The sequence below is a fragment of the Neomonachus schauinslandi genome, chromosome 6 (genome assembly GCF_002201575.2).
Source record: "Neomonachus schauinslandi chromosome 6, ASM220157v2, whole genome shotgun sequence".
In the NCBI taxonomy this organism is placed as follows: domain Eukaryota; kingdom Metazoa; phylum Chordata; class Mammalia; order Carnivora; family Phocidae; genus Neomonachus; species Neomonachus schauinslandi.
The window spans coordinates 130,649,622-130,668,943 of NC_058408.1; the positions used below are offsets into that span (position 1 = coordinate 130,649,622).

The 19,322-nt window shown below is 41.1% G+C and overlaps 1 protein-coding gene across 1 annotated transcript in view; it reads left to right on the plus strand.

Annotated features, from left to right (window-relative positions):
• Positions 1–19,322, plus strand: part of SORCS3 (sortilin related VPS10 domain containing receptor 3) — a 569,369-nt gene that overhangs the window by 489,925 nt on the left and 60,122 nt on the right. Inside the window, exon 14 of the mRNA XM_021699769.1 lies at positions 6,029–6,136. Coding sequence (XP_021555444.1) covers positions 6,029–6,136 — 108 coding nt within the window. The remainder of the gene's footprint in view (positions 1–6,028; positions 6,137–19,322) is intronic.

The window sequence follows — 19,322 nt, forward strand, 5'->3', positions numbered from 1 at the left end:
AGAAAAGTTATCAGTTCATTGCTATTTTCTGTGGAGGCCTCAAACTGACGTTATTTTGTACACAGATGTATATATATTTGCATAGGAAAAAAACCCCACACCGGCTGACCCACTCTTACACAAGGGTAGGGTGGTTCTCAAATTTAAATAATAGCTATATTGCCTTTCAGAGAAAAGAGGAATCATAATTGAAAAGCTGAGGAAACTTTAGCTAGACTAATAAGGCATGCTGTTTCCCATAAATTGAAATGATAGGTAGCTAGATATGCATGAAGACAAAACAGCATACAAATGAACCCATCTGTTTGTGACCGTGTACATTTGGATGCATAGAGATTAGAACCTAAGTGCTGTTTCAGGTAAGCCCTCCATCCAGTATTATCTTTAGACCATGGACAGGTGAAATGAATAATGGGGCCCCATGGAAGGCAGTGCTCTAATAAAAACTCACAATAGACAGAGCTACTAATTGGCAGGTAGACGGGGGTCCTACTGTTTGCTTAGCCCGGACAAGCTGTCAGGGTCTCCTTCCAATAGGATGTTCTTGGAAACAGGAAACGAAACATCACCTGGCCCTTTGTGTTCCTTTGTTCTTCTATAAATGGTTGTGAGCACTGGTGTCTTGTCCAGAGGCACATTGCCATGCAAACAATAGTCCTAACCAATAGGCACTTCTGAAAAGCGAAAGTGCACAAGCTATTGTGAAGAACTTCCCGGTCGCTAAACTGCCACTTCCTCATGTGTTTGTGATCAAGAGCGATGCAACTGACCAAAGAGAGGAACACTGATTCTCAATAACCATTATAACGCTATTTCTGTGCTAGGGACTTCTGGGGAGGACTTGGTTATTCTTGGAAGAGTCTGTTCCTTTTAGTGGATCTCATCTCAATATCATAAAGTCATAGCTGCTTAAATAAGGAAGGGTTTTAGAGAATATGTAGTTTGGGTTCACACCTAGTGTGGCATATACCTCTGGGACACCCCAGAGGATCACCCTACTTCACCACAATGCCACAGAGCTGAACAGCTCACATATACCCAAGACAGAGTTCCCATCTTGTATAATGGCTTTAGCTGTTAAAAGATTGTTTTTATGCTGAGCAATAGTGAATCTACTTAGAATTAATGTCCATTAGTATCTGTTCTGCTGCCCAGAGCTATGCTGAGTAAGTCTGATCCAGAATTGCACATGATATTTAGAATCATAGAGCTAGAAAGGACCTCAAGAGATCTCTTTGTCTAACCTTTCTAAGTTCTGGAAAATGATCAGAGATGCAATTCAAAACAGATTTTATGCATTTATGCATTCATTCCTCACACATTCACTGAGCATATACTATCTATCCAGCGTTCATTTAAGGGCTGGGTTATAAAAGTGAACAAGACAAAATACTTGGGAGCTTAAATTCTTGTGCAAAAATATTTGACTGTTCTCTTTGGAACAGTTATGAGAATGGAAATATTTTCTCCTTTATTTTATCTGTATTTTTAATTAATATTTTTATGCATCCAATGACTGATTTCTTTCACAGACATTTCCCCTTTTCAGTAGTCAACAAATAGGTTTGTTTTTATTTGTTTAACTACAGCTTTCTTACTAAAAAAAATTAAAAGGCAGTGGTAATGAGTTCAGTTCTATTCTTCTTTTCCCTAAGCTATCTTCAATTCATATAACCTGTTTCTAGAACAACCTGTTTTTTAACTTTAATCACATTGTCAGTTTCTCTACAAGGATTGTAACTAAACATAGTATTTAGGATTTAGTAGGATAATTTCTTCTATTATGCATGTTATCTATCTGTGAACACATACTAGACTCACAGTGGCTTGATCACCTCTCACTATAGTGTCATTTCTAGAACACACTTATTTTATGATTGACAGTGACCCCAGTTGTTTTCAGTTTGAGCTTATCATTAGTTACTCTTTTCCTTTCTCTCGCTGTGGGGCTTTTTTTTTTTTCTTTCTAATTAAACATTCTGCTTTAAGTTGGTCCTACCTTAAAAGCGACTTCCAGATCTATATTCCCAACTTTGATTACTTCCTGGAAATTTGGATCCATCCATCCAAAGGTCTCCTTGACAGTACATCACAACATGGAAGTCCAAAAAGCATCTAAACCTTGAAGTGGACCAAACAGAAACAAGCAGAAAGCTTTGCTTCTCCTGTTCTTCCCATTTCCCAATCTCAACTACTTAACCGTAAAAATCTATGTTGTCCATGATTTCTTTCTTTTGCTCAAGCAACCTGTATACATTCTATCACCAAATCCTATTGACTTCACCTCTAAAATTACCCTTTCCATCTCTTTCTTTCTAGACTACTGTAACGTTTATCCAGACCACTTTTCTTACATGGTCTCACAATTGTTACTCTTTCTCCTAGTTCATCTCCTTGTATCCATGTTGAGACCTGACAATCCATTCACTATAAAAAAATGAAAATTATGTTTTAAGGTTTAAATCAAACCCTGTCTCTCTCATTTCAGCTGGAAACAAGGTCCTTCATGGTCTGCCCAGCCTTATTTTTGATTCCATTTCCTTCTACTAATCTACTTCCCCACTAACCTAAGGTCACTGACCGTCTTTCTGTCCTTCCCACACAGCACCTTCCTTTCACACTAGATCTGCCCTCTGTTGGAAATGGCTCTCACCTGGGTCTTTGCATAATTTAAATGTCACCTCTTAAAAGAGGACTTTCTTAGATTTTCAATACAAAGTAGCTATGCAGTCACCCTCTATCACATCACTCTGTTTTAATTGTCTTCATGACAAGTATTTATAACTCAGATTTCTTTTACAACTCATATTTTTCAACCCATTTGTCTGAATATCGTTTATCTCCTCAAGTTAGAATGTAAGTTCTGCTTAAGCTACAGCCTTCCCTTTCCTGTTCACCACTAGATCCTTTGAACAGAGGCCACCGTCAGACCAGGCACATAAGAGGTGTCAATAAATATTTGACCAAGGAAATTTATTTTATTTTGATCTTATAGTCCTGTCTTGCCACTATTTGGAGGTCCATTGGAACTTTATTTACATCTACCTCTCTGAGTACCAATTTCACTTTCAGCTGTGGACCTAATAAAGAATTCCCAATTCCTTTGTCTTGGCCATTAAGGAGCTACTGAACTGAGTGGGGGAAAGAAGGTGCATCCCTTGGGGAAACCATTCACTATCGTTACTTCAGAGCATTAAAGAAAACTCCTAGCAATCAAAAAAGACTAGCTCTCACAAATGACAGGCCGTCCAGACCCAAATTTCTGATACCTAAGAGATTAAGTTTTCTCATGTCATATTTTTGGGAGTTTGTTTAGAGAGTTTATTTTGTTTAGTTTTTAATAATTACCTCAGCTCACAATATTCATGTATTAGAAATTACTAATCTCATAAAGTCACCTGCATGGCATAGTCCTGAGCTTCCAAGTGGTACGTTGACCATAAATGAAAACCGCAGGATCCATTCCTCGCCCTGGCTCTGTAGAGCTGTCCCCTTGCTTATGCTTGTAAGCATGGATTATAATGGCTTCCTTGGACTTCAGTTATTGTATATGCTAGCTTTCCCACCTGGGTTTTGGCATTTCTTAGTTTTTCTTCTGATCTCATTCTTCCTTCTAACTCATGCTTCTTCCCCTTCCATATGAAATCAGTTCATACAACAGGCCTCTTATCTCCCACTTTTTCTTTCCATCTTGGGCGTGGCTTTTCCTTGACACCTCCATCTCAGAGCTAGAAGGCTGTGATGGCCCCTCCTTGTCTACTCTGTGGTATTTTGTCTTCATATTGTACATAGTAGCGATGACTGTCTTCTGCCTTGTTCTCAATGGCAGTGGTATGAAGGCTCCTCCTTCCCTGGGACGCCGGTAGCACCCACTGCTATTTACTCTGCTAGTGTTAATAATGACCTTCAGTTGTCAGGAAATTCTGAGAAGGACAGAGTCCTTCAACTCACTTTGGCTTCTTCCTATCAATACAATAATCAGTTTATCCTAAGTCGCCCAAAGAGAAAACCAAACAAATGATTTCTTATCTCCTAGACTTCTCTCCTAGTTAAATGGTTAGTGGCCGCAGCATACTCGAAAACAACTATGATTATTTTAAGAACCAAGCAGGTCCATGTTAAGAAAGGTGAAGTCCATTCCCAATCATGCTCTTGTTTTCCCTTTTGAAATAAGAAACTCATTTTCAAGAAAAGCAGTTCAGATCTGCCCAACATTCTCTGGGTCAGCTTGATGGTTATGTAACCTTCAGCCTATTTAAAAAAAAAAAAAGTGTGAAATAACCAAGTTCTTAAAAGTCAAGACAGTATTGTTAACTGTCATCATCATGTTGTACATTAGATCCCCGGAATTCATTCCTCTTGCATAACTGCAACTTTGAACCCTTTGACCAACGTGTCTTCATTTCTCCCTCCTGCCCCCACCCTGCCACCCCTGTTTGATCAAGACCAGCTTGATTGTGGCGATCTTTTTACAATGTATACATATATCAAAATATCAAGTTGTACACTGTAAATACGTACAATTTTTACATGTCAAAAATAACTCAATAAAATTGTTTTTAAAAAGTTAAGACATACACTGATAATTTGTGAACTCATAAAAACTTAATGTCAGACTATCTGCTTTCCTTTTTTTGTGAAGATAGACTTAGGTATACCACAAATTAAAAAAAAAAAATGTTAAGAAAGTATAAGACAGAGAGAAAGAGAAAGAGCCAGAGAGGGTGAGAGAGACAAAGAAGTAAATATGTAGAGAATGGACTGAGTAGGTTGACTAGTAATGGGCAGAGGGACTCCTGCATCCAGTTCATGGATGCCAGCGTAAAGCATGCTTCAAAAAAATGGATGGATTGGAAAAGTGTGGTAAATCATTCTTTATTTCTTTTGTTAATTTATTCATTTAACATTAAATAGTGCCAACTAGGTGCCCATTTTTCTGCTAGGTACTAGGAATGCAAAAATGAATAGTATGGCCTTTGACCTAAAAAAACTCACAGTTTAGTGGAAAAATCAGACCTCTATTTATTAACTATCAGGTAAGAAACATTATAATAAAGATGTATGGGTGGTGTTAAGGAGTCATTGAACAAACCAGACATACATGACCAGTGAACTCCCAAGATTATAGTTTTGAATTGGTGGATTTAGAGTCCATTAAGAAGTCATCACTCAGCATTATAAGAGGAGAAGCCTACAGAGTTCCTACAGTTGAACTCAGAGAATCCTGAGTTATGGAGTCAGAGAAGAAATTAAGAATTAATTTAGCCAAGAAGGATCACAGGGAATGAAGCAAATAAAGCTGCCTTGGGGAAGAAGGAGGGTCAGGTACTTGATAATATCAAGAAAGGGAAAGAAGCAAGCACTCAAAATTGCCCCAGCCTCCTCCACTAGTAACCTTCCCTTTAAAGAGTTTCAGGTGCTATAACCAGAAAGGGCCGGACCTTTTCTTACCATTGGATGAAAGATGGCACAGTATTGCCCAGTTCATCTTAGACACTCAGCACTCATCTCTAAAAGCTCTGAAAGTGGCACTGGGGAGGGAAAACGATCCTAACATTCATTCTGAACAAATAGGAAATGGCTTCTTTTAAAGTTTGATCTGAAAGACACACACCTCCCCACCCATAGGGTACCCCTCCGCACTACTCAATTTATCTGTGTCAGAAACTCCACGGACCGGATTGATTGTGCTGTAAATTGAACCTCCGCTTCCATTCGGAGTACTTGAAACGTGACACTCCATCCACTAAGCCCTACTTCTTGGGGTTTTTTTTTGTTGTTGTTGTTTTTTGATTCTAATATGTTGAAATATTTCTGCAGCTCTGGTGCTGTCTCTGCCTGGGCCAGGAAATGCAGTTTTGATCAAATCTCATAATAATATGGGGAGATGTTGAAGATGAATGCCTATTGATAATTCAAACTGCCAGAAAGTGAGATACAGAGGAGAATTTAATAACCTGAAAAATGGTTGCAAAGGCGTGTGGTTTGGTTTTCAGCTGTCTCTTCCCTGTACTTGTTTCTAACCCAGGGTGAGTTTTGACGAGGGCCACTCCTGGGACAAGTATGGCTTCACTTCGGTTCCTCTCTTTGTTGACGGGGCTCTGGTGGAGGCAGGAGTGGAGACCCAAATCATGACGTGAGTACTTATTTTGCTGTGGCCAATAAGAGCCTGAGACCTGGGTTCTGTCTCCACTGAGGCCACGGGTTTTTCCCGGGGAACCCCAAAGCATTCCAATCTGGTCCCTAGTTTCCTCATCTGTAAAGTGGAAATATGTGTTCTTGTACCCACCGATTCAGAAGGCCACTGACAGCATCTGAGAAGCTAGGCTCTTAAGTGACCAGTTGCTTCTAACAGCATTTAAGATATTCTAACAAATTTCCATTTATTCAAAATCCAAGCAAACAGAAAGCTTCAGTCTTTAGACACGTCTTCTTTCTTTCCAAAACGGTCCAGTAGGGGGCGAGGGACAGGGACAGTCACAGGAAATAAAACAGCCAACATACTGAAATAAGAGAATATTTTAAGGGAAAATCCTGGAGTCTGTGCCACACACACACACACACACACACACACACACACACACAAACCACACACACAGAGTTGTCATTCTACTTCAGATTAATTTTCTGTGAACATTTTCTATGTTCCTTTACACCGAGAATAGATGATCTTAAAGTTGTAAAAATCCCCAAAGTACTTTCTGAATATTAAAGAAAATTTTAATAAGTTGGTACTAGTTTTTAAAAGTCTGTCTAATTCTAATTTCTGAAAAGCTGATCGCCTATGTGTTTTTGTGTGCACATGGATATGTAGCGGAATATGGGAGGATAGTCATGGTAACCCTCCACCAGCCAATACCACCCTCGCCTCCCGCACTTTGAAGTGACTAGAACATTGTACACCTTCATCTTCGCTGAATGGAATGAAGGGAGTTGCTCCACAATATTAAAGGGAATCTACCATGTTGTGGGGTTGGCACAGATGGGGCTCACAGAATGCTTCTCTGCTGGTTTGGGGGAAGAGTGTGGTCTTCTTCCCCTAGGGAACACTGCGGTTCTTTGAAACTTTGCGTTCATGAATGTCTTTATAGTTTGAATCAGTCTTTTCCGGGATGAGACTTATGGGCTCTGAGGAAGAGGCAAATACAGGCCGAATGGCTAGTTCTGTGCTTTACTTTTTCCCGAGAGTATCAGTTAAAATAATCTGTTACAACTGCAGCTGTGCAGTTTTGTCCAAATGTCATAATCTGGCGCCCAACTTGACTACTTTGCCATGGCCCACCTCTCTACATCCATTCTCACATCCAAAGTGTTGACTGGCAAGGCCTCTGGGCTTTCCAAGTGACAGAAAATACTCAGCTGTGATGAAAACTGGTACACACATTGGGGAAGACAAACAAAACAAATGGACAAAAATCTCATCTCAGATTTAGGGCACCTCAGATTTAGGATTCTGTACAATCCGGTAGCCGTGGCTTACCTGTCTGGTAATTCTTTTCTTCATTTCTAAGATCAAATCACTCCTTCTGCTTCTTTTTAAAATGTTGAAATCCTAAAAATCTTCACCTTTTTAGCAAATTAGCAGAAACACTGCAAGGGTCTCATGTCTACAGGACTTGTCTAGAGAAAAAGTCTAGGATTCCCAGTGTCCTCATTATTAAAAAAAAAAAAAAAAAAGGTTTATAATAGAAAACCTGAGTGGTTCCACAAGAATGCCTTTAGAACATTTAGGACAAGTGTAACAAAGAGTGATTTTAAATTCTCTTCTTTAATTCTCTCTGAATTTTCTAAATTGTCAGGGAAATATTTTCTCTTAAATCTAAGGGTGGGGGCGCCTGGGTGGCTTAGTTGTTTGGGCGACTGCCTTTGGCTCTGGTCATGATCCTGGAGTTCCGGGATCGAGTCCTGCATTGGGCTGTCTGCTTGGCGGGGAGTCTGCTTCTCCCTCTGACCCTCCCGTCTCATGCTCTCTCTCTCTCTCTCTCACTCTCTCTCACTCTCTCTCATTCTCTCTCATTCTCTCTCTCTCAAATAAATAAAATCTAAAAAACAAAAAACAAACAACTCCAAGGGTGGTGAACTTGTCTTTTAAAGACTGAACACTCATTTTTGAGCATTTGATATGTTTTAGGTGCAGGGTTGGGCCCCAGAGCTCTCTGGTTGAAAATGGAAAGATAAGATATCAAACCCTAGGAAGAACTGCTCTGATCCTCCCAAGGGGTTGTATTAGTAACTGATGTCTGTAGATGTGAACCTGTGTTATGGCAAGACTTCTCTGGGCAGTTCTGTTGTAAAATGTGAGCAAGGATTTCCCGTAGAATTTGTTGCTCAGGATGTAAGGCTATAATTTGAGTTTTGTCCAGTAATTTCTTCCCATTTTCCTAAAGTAACCCCTCCACAGAATTGTCTCACCAACCAAATTTCTAATTAAAGTTCCTAAACAAATAGACTCTTATTGTTAAGCTGAAAAATTGCTTTATTAAGAGTTAACAATGTTGTGTGCAAGTGTAGCTGTAAAAGCATAAACAGTATTTAAGATACAGCATATTATCATTAATGCTTTGAGTCTAAAGCTTCATCATTTGGTGGATACACAGCAATAGTGTGTATGTAGCCTAAGTTCTAGATGTTTAAAGCAAGTATTATAATATAAATATTATTTCTAAAATACAAATGATTTGGTAAATATATAGATATACATGTATCACAAATATGTATATGCAAGTGTATGTGTAGACGGTTGCATACACATATATACATGTATGTATATACAGAGAGGGATAGGTGACAGAGATACACTGAGAGAGAAATCCCAAGGATTTAGGGTCCTGGCAAGACCTTTGTAAGGTTATACTATAAAAAAATAATAATAATAAAAGTTAAAAAAATTGTTGGGACCTATGTGGTAGAGACTGTTCTAGATGGGCAAATCAGAAATTCCTGTCTTCATAAAGTTTGCGTGCTTGTGCATTAAATAAATGTGACATACAAATGACCCTGTCATTTTACCCAGAATACTCTGCCAGGAGATTAAGATGTTTTCTTACAGATTCTGGGAAGCATATGAAATACTGGGTATACCACCATCTTTGTTCATGAGGATCTCTGACGTGCGCTAACTTTTGCAAATTATGTCCTATCCTTCACTTAGTCACTAGCTATAAAAAGAAAACCTTCCACTTTTCTAGGACTTCCTCTGATATGGCCATCAAGGAGTTAAAGTATTGAATTCTAAATTCCATAAGGCAAAGGTACACACGTTCAAGAAGGTTGTATAGTTTGCCTGAATTTATTAAACCAGATGTGGCTGCTCATCATAGTCAAACCTGACATGGTCCTCGAATCTTGGGCAGTGAAGATATATATGGTTCTAAAATCAGGTGCTCCTTGCTTTTGTATGAAGGGCACATACTGGTCCCTCTTCTTTTTAGCTTTCTCCTCATCGCATAATGTGATTTATTCTGCATTTTCTTGTATGGGCCCTCTTTAAGCTCATTGCATGCTTCTCTTGGGCATTATTTTGAACAATGTCCCGTGTACACCAAACTCTACATGACTGGGCATTCCCTAGCAAGTCTAAGGCTACAGTTTAAATTCTGTGTTCATCTAATCCTAAATGGTAATAACTTTTTTCTCAGCTTCAGATGGAGTTTAGCTGGTCACATGGATATGAGGGAGCTTGACCTCAGGGCCAAACCATTTACTGAAAAGACGAGATAGCACTCCTGTTTTCCTTTCCTCCCCACTAAGACTCCGCAAGAGCGGCAAAGCTTCTGCCCCCTTCTACCTTCTTTAGCAAGATACTTTAAATGCTAGTAAGTAGAAAAGGAACAAGGTAGAGCGCAGTTGTCTTACATGGGATTTGGGATAGACAGGTATTTGTTCTTTCATGAAATTAAGATGAGTTTGGAAGCAGTTGTCCAACCAAGTATAAGCAATTCAGGCTGCCTGTTTTTAACTTTTTATTAAATTCAGAGTTTCTCTAGTATAAAAACGATCCAGATGTTGTCAGGGCTGTTTAGACAGCCACAAGTGTGAGCCCTGGAAAGATGGCCAAGAGGAAATTTCTGTCTCTGCCTTAGGTTTGAAAACAACTTTAAAATCAGGTGACCCAAAAGGTCAGCCAGAGCTTTTCCCTCATGGAATGACAATGACATGGATTGAAGTAGGAGTTCAAAAATCTTGATATATCCCCTAAGCACTGTGAGGGCCAGGGGCCCATTTGGGGATAAGCGTGCTTACTCTTGCCGTTTAACCAAAAACTCATCATGTAGGCTATTTGATGCTGTATTTTTCTCCTCATGGTTAACCCTGATTCTAGCTCAGCTGTGGTCAGAGAGGAAGAAAGGCTAGCTCATTCTCACTAAGGTTTTATTGGCTTCTCTTGTTACCTTCATTTGGTGGATTTAAATATCTATCAGTTTAGGATAGTTAATTTTATATGTCAGCTTGTCGGGGCCACAGGGTACCTAGATATTTGATTAAACATTATTCTGCTTGTTTCTGTGAGGTTGTTTTTATTTATTTATTTTTTATTAACATATAATGTATTATTTGTTTCAGGGGTACAGGTCTGTGATTCATCAGTTTTACACAATTCACAGCGCTCACCGTAGTACTTACCCTCCCCAGTGTGTTTTTGGATAAGACTAACATTTAAATCGGGGTGCCTGGATGGTTCAGTCATTAAGCGTCTGCCTTCGGCTCAGGTCTTAATCCCAGGGTCCTGGGATTGAGCCCCATGTCGGGCTCCCTGCTCTGCGGGAAGCCTGCTTCTCCCTTTCACACTCCCCCTGTTTTTGTTCCCTCTCTCGCTGTGTCTCTCTCTGTCAAATGAATAAATAAAACCTTAAAAAAAAAAAGATTAACATTTAAATTGGGAGACCTCATAAAGCAGATTGCCCTCCCTAATGTAGGTGGGGCTTATCCCATCAGTTAGAAATATGAATAGAACAGAAAGGCTGACCTTCCCATGAGCAAGAGAGAATTCCCCCTGCCTGCCTGCCTTTGAACAGGGGCATGGCTTTTCCTGGCATTTAACTCCAACTAAAAAAATCCACTCTTCTTGGGTTTCAAGCCTACAACTACTCTATCAGCTCTCCTGGGTTTCTGGCTTGCTGACTCATCCCACAGATCTTGGAACTTGTCAGCCTCCATAATTGTGTAAGCCAATTGCTTATGGTAAATTCTTTTTTTTTTCTCTATCTATCTATATAGATATATTTATGTATACACATGCACACACACACACACACAGTTGACATTTGAACAACACAGGTTTGAACTGCACGGGTCCACTTATATGTGGATTTTTTTTTTCAATAAATACAGTACAGCACTATAAATGTATTTTCTCTTTCTTATGACCTTTTTTTTCTCTAGCTGACGTTATTGTAAGAATATGGTATATAATACATAAAACGTGCAAAATATTTGTTAATTGACTTTATGTTATCGGTAAGACTTCCAGTCAACTGTAGACTACTAAGTTTTGGGGGAGTCAAAAGTAATATACAGATTTTTATTTTTTTAGATTTTATTTATTTGAGAGAGAGAGAGCATGAGAGAGAAAGAGAGAGAGAGGGAGAGATCATGAGCAGGGAGGAGGAACAGAAGGAGAAGCAGGCTCCTGGCTGAGCAGGGAGCCCGATGAGGGACTCGATCCCAGGACCCTGGGATCATGACCCGAGCTGAAGGCAGACACTTAACCACCTGAGCCACCCAGGCACCCTAATATACAGATTTTTAACCATGCAGAAGCTTGATGCCCCTAACCCCTGCATTATTCAAGGGTCCAATCTTGTATACATATCTTATTGGTTCTGTTTCTCTGGAGAGCTCTGAATAATATATACAGTTCATTATTGAAAATTGTGTAATAAGCTTCTAATATGTTTCAGACTCTCTTAGAGGAACTAAAGAGGTAAATACAATTCTTTTTACCTATAAGGAACACTCAGGCCAATGTGTTGGGTGAGGGAGATACACCAATCATCAACGAACCCTAGTTGTATAACCGGGATATGAGTAAAAGTAAGTGAAGACTTCACACACACACAAAAGTTCAGTTGAGTTGGTCTTGAAATTTCAATAGCAGTTTGCCAGTGAAAAGCCAATTAATAGGTAATAGAATGTAAGCTCAAAGAAAGCACAAATTTTTAATCATTTTGTTGAGTACTGTGACCTCAGTACTCCTCCTGAAAGGGGAATTGCCACATTGTAGGAAGTCAGTAATTATTTGTTGAAAGAATGACTGATTTGAAGACAAAGAACACAAACAAAACAAAGAGCCATGGAAGAGTGCATGGCTGGGTGTCAAGGGATTGATACCATGAGGGTTCTTAGGTTATGTTTAGGAATTTACCTTATCCAAAGTGATGTTCTTGAAATTGAAAATATGGTAATTCCACTCCTCTTCTCAAAACCCCTAGAAGGCTGTCCATTGCCTTTAGGATAAAATCTAAACTCATTGAATGGCCTACAAATATCTACACTGACCACATGACCGGGACCTCATTTCTGGCCCCCACACTCTGACCACCTTTCTCTGATCCAATGGTGCCTTCCTGCCCCGAGATTTTTGTCTGCATATCTGCCTAGAAGGTGCTTGGACTCCACACTTGAACAACCAAACTTCTAGGTATCTTTCAGGTCACAGCTCAAGGATCAGCTATTCTAGCACACCTTCTTTAGCCCATCAGGTCACACTGGGGACCCCCTTGCCATATGCTGTCTTAGCCCCAGGTAGTTTCCCTTTGCACTGCTTTCAACAATAAATATTAATGAATATGGCATTTTTTGTAACTTCCTCCTCCACCTTCATCTGCCTTTAAGACAGACAGACATATGTGTGTATGTGTGTAAACACATACATGACTTTTAAGTTTTATGAGGGAGGGTCTTTGTATATTTTGTCCTTTGGGTGGCATATGTTTATCAGTTTTGTGCTTGCACTCAGGATTTCATGGCATGTATGTATTGAATGATTAAATGAATATGTGAATGAGTTAAGTATATTTTATGGTCCCCCAATAATCTTTTTTTTAAAGATTTTATTTATTTATTTATTTATTTATTTATTTATTTATTTATTTATTTATTTATTTGTTAGGGAGAGAGAATGAGTGGGAGGAGGGGCAAAGGGAGAAGCAGACTCCCTGCAGATCAGGGAGCCCAACTAGGGACTTGATCCCAGGACCCTGGGATCATGACCTGAGCCGAAGCGCCTGGTCCCCAATAATCTTCCCACGGTTGTGATTATAGTGACTTCCCTGGACTCTGAAGTGCTATGATCAGAATCCAGTAGTTGCACGTTATGGGGACCTAGGGGTTGGGTGGGAGTCAGAGCCTTCTGTGTGCAGAGATGTCTATGGAGGATGACGAGGCAAGGGGTGGAATGATGCATGGGCACAACGGGGCAGCTAGAGAATGGGGACCCTCCTGGGAGTGATCCCTGATTTCCTCCACCTTTCACAGGAGTCCCCCAGCTTCCACTTCTCCTGGAGGCCAGTGCTTGGGCAGCAGGGTACCTTCCAACACTAGCTCGACAGGGGAATTTGTGTGGGAGAGACAGTCCCCGGCTTGTAGGCATGAGATTTGCTTACTTTCATTGCCCTTTTTCCCACTGTCTTTTCAGATGTTATTATTTCAACATCTCCTTGGTAACCTTGACAGGAACCATCTAGTCTAGCCTAATTCATTGTGAAATGTGACCATTCTTAGTACTTAAGGCTGAGAACAGGGCCGGATGACTGACAAGCCAGGGGGCCTATTGCCATCTCAGGCAGTAGCTCTCTAGCTGCTGAGATGCCTGGGCTGCTGGAGCACTCGGGCCTCTTTGGTCTATTATTTGCCCCCAAATTAGCCTTTATGGAAAGCTCTTTTCTTGTGTGTCTCAGATGTGGAATCAGATGGAAAACCACTGCTTTCCTGCATCCTCAAAGCTACATTTGAAGTTCTTTCTTGATACGAAATATTTGAACCAACTGGCTGTGATTTAGCTGATCTTCTACAGGAGCTAGGGAGAACCTGGCAGCCTCTCAGGGGAAAAAAACAATGAAACCAAGAGGGAAGTCCTGCCTCCCTGGAAGAAAGTGGACATTCTTGCCAGGAGTCAGAAGTATCTTCTTACCAACCTGTGTCTGTGCAACACCCGCTTTTGTGCCGGGTCTCTGAGCACTTTCCCAAATTTGGTTTCATAGATTTCTCACAACAACCCTGCCAAGTACATCAGATCATTATCACCGGGCAGTTGTGGACATGGAGGCTCAAGAGAAATTCAGTGCTCCTCTCACACGTTCAGGAAGAGGCAGACTGAGAGCAAGGGATGTGAATTTCAAACATCAGGCTCAGAGCTGAAATTGGAGGAAAGGTAGTAGAGTTCGCCAAGGTTTATTCAGTAAAGGAGCGTGGTATGTGGGGCAAGAGTGGGGGGATGCTAGTTGTTCACTAAGTCTTGAGCGGTGGCCACTGTGCTCCAGACACCAAGTCACAGCAGACCTATTCAAACGCAACCTATTTGAAAAGATATGACGAACATGTGCTAGACCTGGAGAACAATGAAGTTGGAAGGTATGGGGCAAATTGTAGTTGCCACTGGATATCAAAGAAGGAATTGAAGATACAATAGCTAGAAAAGGCTTTGTGGCTCTGCAGAGAAGAAGGAGAGAGGGAGCATTGTGAGCAAACATGGAGCGGTAGACCGTGCCTGGCCTGCAGAGGGGAGAGTGAGCGGTAGGAAGGCTAGAGATGCTTACAGCAAATTGTCTAGGGCCAATTGCCCTGCTGACTCCCTGGATAAATCCAATTCTAATTGGCATAAATCTCTGATCCATTGTTCCACCAGCAGAACTAATAGCCATAGTAAAGAGGGGGAGATAACATTTTGCCTAGAAAATTATGCAAACCCTGGAGATGCAGAGGTTAAAAAAAATGAAGACCTTCTTTCCACTTAAGAGACTGTGACCACATGCTTAGCAGGGAATGTGCCCTCAAATCTAGCCTCAGCGCCACCCAGAGACCCAACCCAGAGCATAAATGCATTGTTTAGCCTCCGGTAACTGCATCCGATAAAGTCACTGGAAATGAACCGGTGCTGCTTCCATTGATCTGTTTTTCAATTCTCTGTTGTTTGCTGGAAGAGCCCAATTTTACTTTGCCCAAAGTAAGTCATTCGAGTAATCGGTAAATCCAGTGGAATTCTGAAGTCATTGCCTCTCAGGCTGGCTGCTGGGTTCACATCCTTCACATTGTCAGCCGACTTCCATCATCCCAAAAGCACACTCCTGTTGGTGCCAAGGAACACAAAAGCCGCGTGTGTGCCCGCATAGGGGCCTTTGGATGTCATTGGGCTGGCAGTAGCCTGGAAGGAAAAGACTTATTTTGATCAACAAACTGCTGTGTGGGATGGAGCGGTGGCCAAGAGCTTGGGTGTTGGAGCTCCACACTCCAGGGAGAGTGCTCAGGGTACCATTACCATCCCTGTGACCTTAGAAGCCTCACCTGCTCTCCCTCTGAGCTTGGCTTTCCTGGCATGGATGTGGAATTCCCACATCCGTGAAATAATCTCCACAGGGGGACATTAGAGATGTTTGCAGCCTCCATCATCTAATAAGCAAGAAATGGGTCACTTGCAGGGAAGAACTTTGGTCCCCTAGAAAGGGGTCGACAAAGATCTTCCCTAGAGATTTTTGACTTTGCTGGCCACAGGGTCTTTGAGTGCACCTACTTGACTCCTGATCTACGGTGAAAGGAGCCATAGGCACTCACAGTATGCAAATCAATGGTCATCAGTGTGTTCCCATAAAACTTCACCAGTGGACACTGAAATTTGAATTGCATGTGATTTTTACATGTCACAAAGTACCATTCTTCATTTGCTTTTCTTTCTCCAACCATTTAAGATGTAAAACCATTGTTAGCTTGTAGGCCTTCCAGAATGGAGAGCAGGCCAGATTTGTCCCACAGGTTGTAATTGTGGACCCTGAATGAGAGGGCACATGGAGCTTAATGTATTGTGACTTGTTACAAATATAATTTGAATTTTTGACCCAGTTTCTACAAACTTCCCCCACTCACAACCTACATGCCCAGTCGCACTCCTTTATGAAAGATTGAATAGGCACATCATTTGGAGTGCCTTAGAAGTTTCCTCCTTTCTTGGGGCGCCTGGGTGGCTCAGTCGTTATGCATCTGCCTTCAGCTCAGGTCATGATCCCAGGGTCCTGGGATCGAGCCCCGCATCGGGCTCCCTGCTCCACGGGAAGCCTTCTCCCTCTCCCACTCCCCCTGCTTGTGTTCTCTCTCTCACTGTCTCTCTCTCTGTCAAATAAATAAATAAAATCTTTAAAAAAAAAAAAAAAAGAAGTTTCCTCCTTTCTTATCCTAACCACACAGTCAGGGCACCTCTTTCGGGAAGCCCTCCTCAATTCCTTCAGCACTTACTCTTTCCCTTTCACTGAATTTCTTTCTTAAGCTGCAGGGTTTGGCTCACAGGTGTATTTAGTTTGGTCTGCACTTTTTTTAATGGAGCCCAAATTTGCAAAGTTGGAAACATCTGGCAGCACTGAACCCAAATGCCCATAGTCTAACAATTTTCTGGACTGCAAGGCAGCTGCCTACTTTGGGCTGGGCATGCTCTTCTGGGCCCCACCTCTCATCTGATGTACAAGAGTCTGCTCCCATGCTTCAGCTCCCTCATGGTCCACTTAAGCTGCCCTTCTGGCTTCTGTAAAATTTTCAGTTTGTGATTTCCACTATAGATCCTACAGCCACAATTTCATACCTATATTGTTTCTTGCAGTTCTCTTTGAGGGTTTCAAACATGCAGTAATGAAGTACAAAGAATAATCTCATAAGCACCAGTGTACCAACCACCTGGAATTAATAACTTTTAACACACTATGACTTTGGCTTCAGATTTTTTTAAATGAATATACAGGGAATCCCAGGAGAATCAGTCTTCTCATTATTGCTTCATTTCAGATCCTTTTCCCTTACTCCCTACACAGATCAGGGTCTGCTGTGAATTTGATGCATATCCTTCTAGTGCATGTGTTGATACATTTAGTACATATTTAATTATCCACAGAAATATATGTAGTATGGACTTATGTGTTTTTAAAGTGTATAATTTATCTAAGTGCTATCATTCTCCTACATGGGTCTGTCACTCAACATTATCTATCTTGGGGCATATCCATCTCGTCCAGACACTTTTAATGCTATATGGCATTCTGTCATGATAGGAATACACACAGTTTATTTCTCCATTCTCTTATCAGTGGACATTTAGGTTGTTTCTAGTTTTGGACTATTTTCAGCAGTACTATTCTATCTCTGCATATGCCTCCAAGTGCCTACATAGAATTCTCGTAACCCTGTACCTACAAGTAGGATGGCTGGGTCATGGCAAATTGCCATTGTCTTTATTTTTGCACTGTTTTCTGAGTGTTTCACTTATTGGTCATCTCTGCAGTGGGAGTGTGAAGTCTTTTTCAGTCTGTGAGATTCATAGGGTTTGCAACTGTCTTATTGGTCATCTTTCAGAGCCCTGAACATGGAGGCTTGTGCACGATTGGTGCACAGCAGATACATGGTGAGTGAATAATACCATTGGACTGCACTGCAAACATTTAAGGGCAAGGGCTGAATTTTATGCTTTCTAGGATTCCTTTTATCTCTTGCTTCAGGACTTGACATGAAGAAAGAGACTGAGAAATATAATGCCATGGAAAAACCAGGTGGCACTCCTTTTCCTTTCTTCCAGCTCTTTTAATTTTCATCTATTTCCTCCTGTCTTGAATGCCCATCTTCTCCCTCTTGTGTCCATCACTTAGATTCCCCTTTTTCCACCAACTCCTGACTCAGTATTCACAGGTTCACAGACCAGAGTTTCTAAACCACTATTATGGACTTCAAACTTTCTAACCCATTGAAGGAACCTATTAAGTTTTGAGAAAGGAATTAAAGTTGTTTGGACATAGAATGATTCTTAAAATTCATTGCAAAAACCCAGCTTTCTTCCCTTTGCCTTGTTGGTTCCACTGCCTTTTAGTTTCTTTCTTACTCTCCCCTCCACTCTCTGCCTCTTCCAGGTCTTATTTTCAAACCTTCTAATCCCTGCCTCTGTCCACCATCTCAAGGGTTGGAGCATCATGCTGTGGGGATGGGCTCTGCTCCCAGGATCCCTTGCTGCTGGTCCCCTGACTATTTCTATTAAGGTCTGGCTCCTGTCTCACTTTCACTCAGTGCAATCCCACTGCAGCTGCTGACCTCCTTTAGTGCTAAGCCATCTACACCCTAATGAGAAAACAATCAGGTGGCATGGACACACACCAGTAGCCAAGGATGCGGCCTGAATTTCTGGAGACCAACAACTGGGGGATGCTGATGGCTGGCCTTCCCAGAACATGGCTTTCTGCTTTGGTTTGAATTTAGTCCTCAGCACCTCCTTCCATGGAAGCAGAGAGGAAGGCTCATGGAGAAGGAGACAAGAGGAGGCATGGGGAGCCTTGGCCTTCCAGAGAGAACTAGATATTTAGAAAAGGACTCAGGGATCCACATGTGTCAAGCCCCTATTACAAGAACATTTATTACTTCTTTATTCAACAGGGTGCCTTGCATGCCCACTACAAAATAGACACTGTTCTAAGAGTTCTAGGAGCTGGGCTAAGGCATACACAAGATAGTCAAGGGCTCTGCCGATGGGAAGTTTGTGTTTTAAACCCTCTTCCACACCCTACAGAAAAAAGATCAGTTTTGTGTGAGGTTTATTTCAGGCTAGAGTTCATGGAATCTGTTTTCTATAATCCAATTATGAGCTTTTATTGGTGTGGTAGTAGTGGTGGGTACACATGGTGGGGGGGAAGGGAGAGGGGAAAGAGAGAGAGATTGAGACAGAGATTGCCATAAACCTCAGGGAACCTCTAACTTCCAACAATTCCAACCCCGGCTGTGGTTTCTGATTATTGCTTACATCCTAGTCTGAGAAAGAACAACACTGTGAATGAGTAGAAGGGAACCTCATGGAATAGTAAGAGTGGTTACCTCCAATGGGGCTTTTATTTTCTCATCTATACATTTTTATAGTTTTCTAACTTTTTATAATGAGAAAAGGGAAATCATTTATCAAAATGTACACATGAGAAAAAAAGTATCTCCTAGGTAATGAAAAAGAGGAGCTGCATTTAAGTATATTTGGGTGATTGTGTGGGTCACACTTACTCTACCTTTGGGGCTATGACCTAAAGGAAGGGAGAGGCCTAACTATCCACCATCACTTCCCAGTGCTAACTAATGCTCTGAGTGAATTAATACAAAAT